Below are 2,460 nucleotides of genomic sequence, written 5' to 3' on the forward strand. Positions count from 1 at the left end.
AAACGATCTGTCGATTCCTATTTTCCTGTTTCACAATACCTTTTATATGGATTTTACTTTAACTTTTCTTATTTAATTGTTAATTTTGTTGCTTGGATTCTTTTCCTTTTAGCCTACTTACACAGAGAAATGCGTCAGTTATCTACTTTTAAACTGAAATGGACTTGATATCGTAAGATTGTCATCATTTGTTCATGTATATCATAAATTTGAATGGTAATGCGACGTAACATTCAAAACGGAATTAGAATAAAACGTAAATTTGCAATTATTCACAAGCTATAAAAGGCTCTTTATTTATTAATAATACATTTCTGTGGATGGAAATATATTATATATTCATATCTACAGGTACATCATAAGAGAGTAGACTACAGTGTTAGTATACATAGTTAGGAGCTTATCCTGCTTCGCTTAAAACTAGGAATACTATGACCTTGTAAGTTACAATGTTGCCATCTCTCTTTGAAGGTCTTTTGATTTTCTGAGTATTTTTGAACATTCCTATAACGTGACATATCATGGGCACTATCAGACTTAGCCAGTCGAGAAAGCGAGTTCCTTTGGCACATAGAAAGAATTGAAATTTACTCATTTTTCACATTCCTTATGCTATATCCCGCTAACAAATGTGGAGAACACATTTCTAACAGATTCGTTGCAATTACAATTTTTACGAGAAACATGATTTTGACTGTAACAAGGGGATAATGATGATTAATAATAATCCGTCAATGGCATCCTTTCATTCAAGATGGTCGTTCCTCAGTCCTCCCTTGAAGTATGAGAATAATGCCCAGTGGTCAGTATTTATCAGCGAATATAAAGCAGGGAAAAAATCCTTGAACAGTTTTGTTCAATATACATCTTTGGGAAGTAAATTTGTTACGTTCTTAACTAGCCAAGAAAAACAGTCGATTTATTCACGTTCGTTATTGCGTAACCCTGTAGAAAAAACCTCCACCCGGCAGTGAATGAACTACTGTGGTCGGTTCTGAATCCTTTCTGCTTTGGGGCACGTGTCTGAAGGGCAGCGTCTGTGTTGCCTCATTTTCTCCGTTGAGGAACCCGCCTTCAATGGAAAATAGTTTCCCTCGAAGAACGCTTGAAGGCGCAATCCTTCCGCTTCCTTTAGCCTGCGTTCTGGACGGTGCGCCTTCAGTCGTTGGTGTCGTGACCGTTTGCTCTGTTGTGCGCAGCTCCACGGGCTTCTGTGTAGTAGTTGCCCAGATCGGTTTGGCTGTTGTTGTCTGTGACTGCGGAATTCTGGAAGAAGACTTACTAGAAGTGGTAGACCCTTTGGTGGTGGGCTTTGTTCTTCTAAGCCCGTCGGTTAGAGGAACACTTGTCACAGGTATAGTTTTGCCTGGAATGTTTACTTCTGGAATGCTCTGGAAAGTTATTTTTTTCTCTGGAATATCAGAACCACCGGGAATGTTAATTTTTGGAATTGTCACTTCTGGAATTTTAGTTTCTGGTATAACAACTGATGGTATATTGATATCTGGAATGTCTAAGAGGAGATCTGTATAATCAGGGAGGAAGCTGTTGGGGTCAAAGTTGTCATCTGCAGAGGAACCGGTTACGGTATCTGAGGAAGCTAATTGAGATATGTAATGTAAAGCAAACTCTACGGCATCAAGTACTTCCAGCTCGTCAGCGCCTATTTTGCGGCCCTCATCTTCAGCTTGAAACTCGAGGGTCTTTCTCATGAAGGGGATGAAGAGCTGTATGATATCCCTGAAGCGCTCAGCATCCTTGAGACTGGATGGCGAAGCTTGATCTGTGACATTCTGTACGAGGCTTTCAATCTGGGGCATCAGAGCAAAGGCAATGTCCCAGATTCCCCCTGACTCGTCTGCTTTTGAATCAACATTATGGACAGATGTAAGCTGATAAGCCTGCCCTCCTGATGGATTCGGAAATCCTGTTACCACTAAAGGTAACAGTAATGCACAAATCAGTACCTGGAAAAAAATTAAGTTTCTGGGTCAGTGGCCAAGTATTATAATAAAATAAAAAAGATGCTTGTTATATTTACAAGAATCAGTCCTAAATTAAAAGACTGTCTTTGCATTGTAACATGATTATTTTCTTCATAGCTTAATGATCAGTGCATTATTATGAGGCAGTCATTAAAAGTGGACTGAGAGATGTCACTGTTTGAATATTATGATAATGTGACCTGTGTCCGATTCTTGGGCTGAAAGATTTGTTGTGACAGGTTAAAAGTTGGCTTCATGTTACTCATTTTTGCGTAAAGCTGAAATACTACCTTGTCCAGACACATTAAAAAACTGCATTAGATTATTAGTATTTATGTTATCAAAGTTATTCTTTTTCATTATGATAAATACATGCTGACAGCTACCCTGTGGAACAGGCTTAATGTTACATAACTCTTGCTCGTCCACAAAATATACTTTTTGAAAAAAAAAAATCGATGAAATGTACCGAGTT

The 2,460-nt window shown here is 38.4% G+C and overlaps 1 protein-coding gene across 1 annotated transcript in view; it reads right to left on the bottom strand.

Moving 5' to 3' along the window:
• Positions 1 to 261: 261 nt before the first annotated feature.
• Positions 262 to 2,460, bottom strand: part of LOC136849185 (uncharacterized) — a 4,349-nt gene continuing 2,150 nt past the window's right edge. Inside the window, exon 2 of the mRNA XM_067122307.1 lies at positions 262 to 1,967. Within this exon, the coding sequence (XP_066978408.1) occupies positions 933 to 1,967 (1,035 nt within the window). The 3' untranslated portion in view covers positions 262 to 932. The remainder of the gene's footprint in view (positions 1,968 to 2,460) is intronic.

The sequence above is a fragment of the Macrobrachium rosenbergii genome, chromosome 20 (genome assembly GCF_040412425.1).
Source record: "Macrobrachium rosenbergii isolate ZJJX-2024 chromosome 20, ASM4041242v1, whole genome shotgun sequence".
NCBI classification, from domain to species: Eukaryota; Metazoa; Arthropoda; class Malacostraca; order Decapoda; family Palaemonidae; genus Macrobrachium; species Macrobrachium rosenbergii.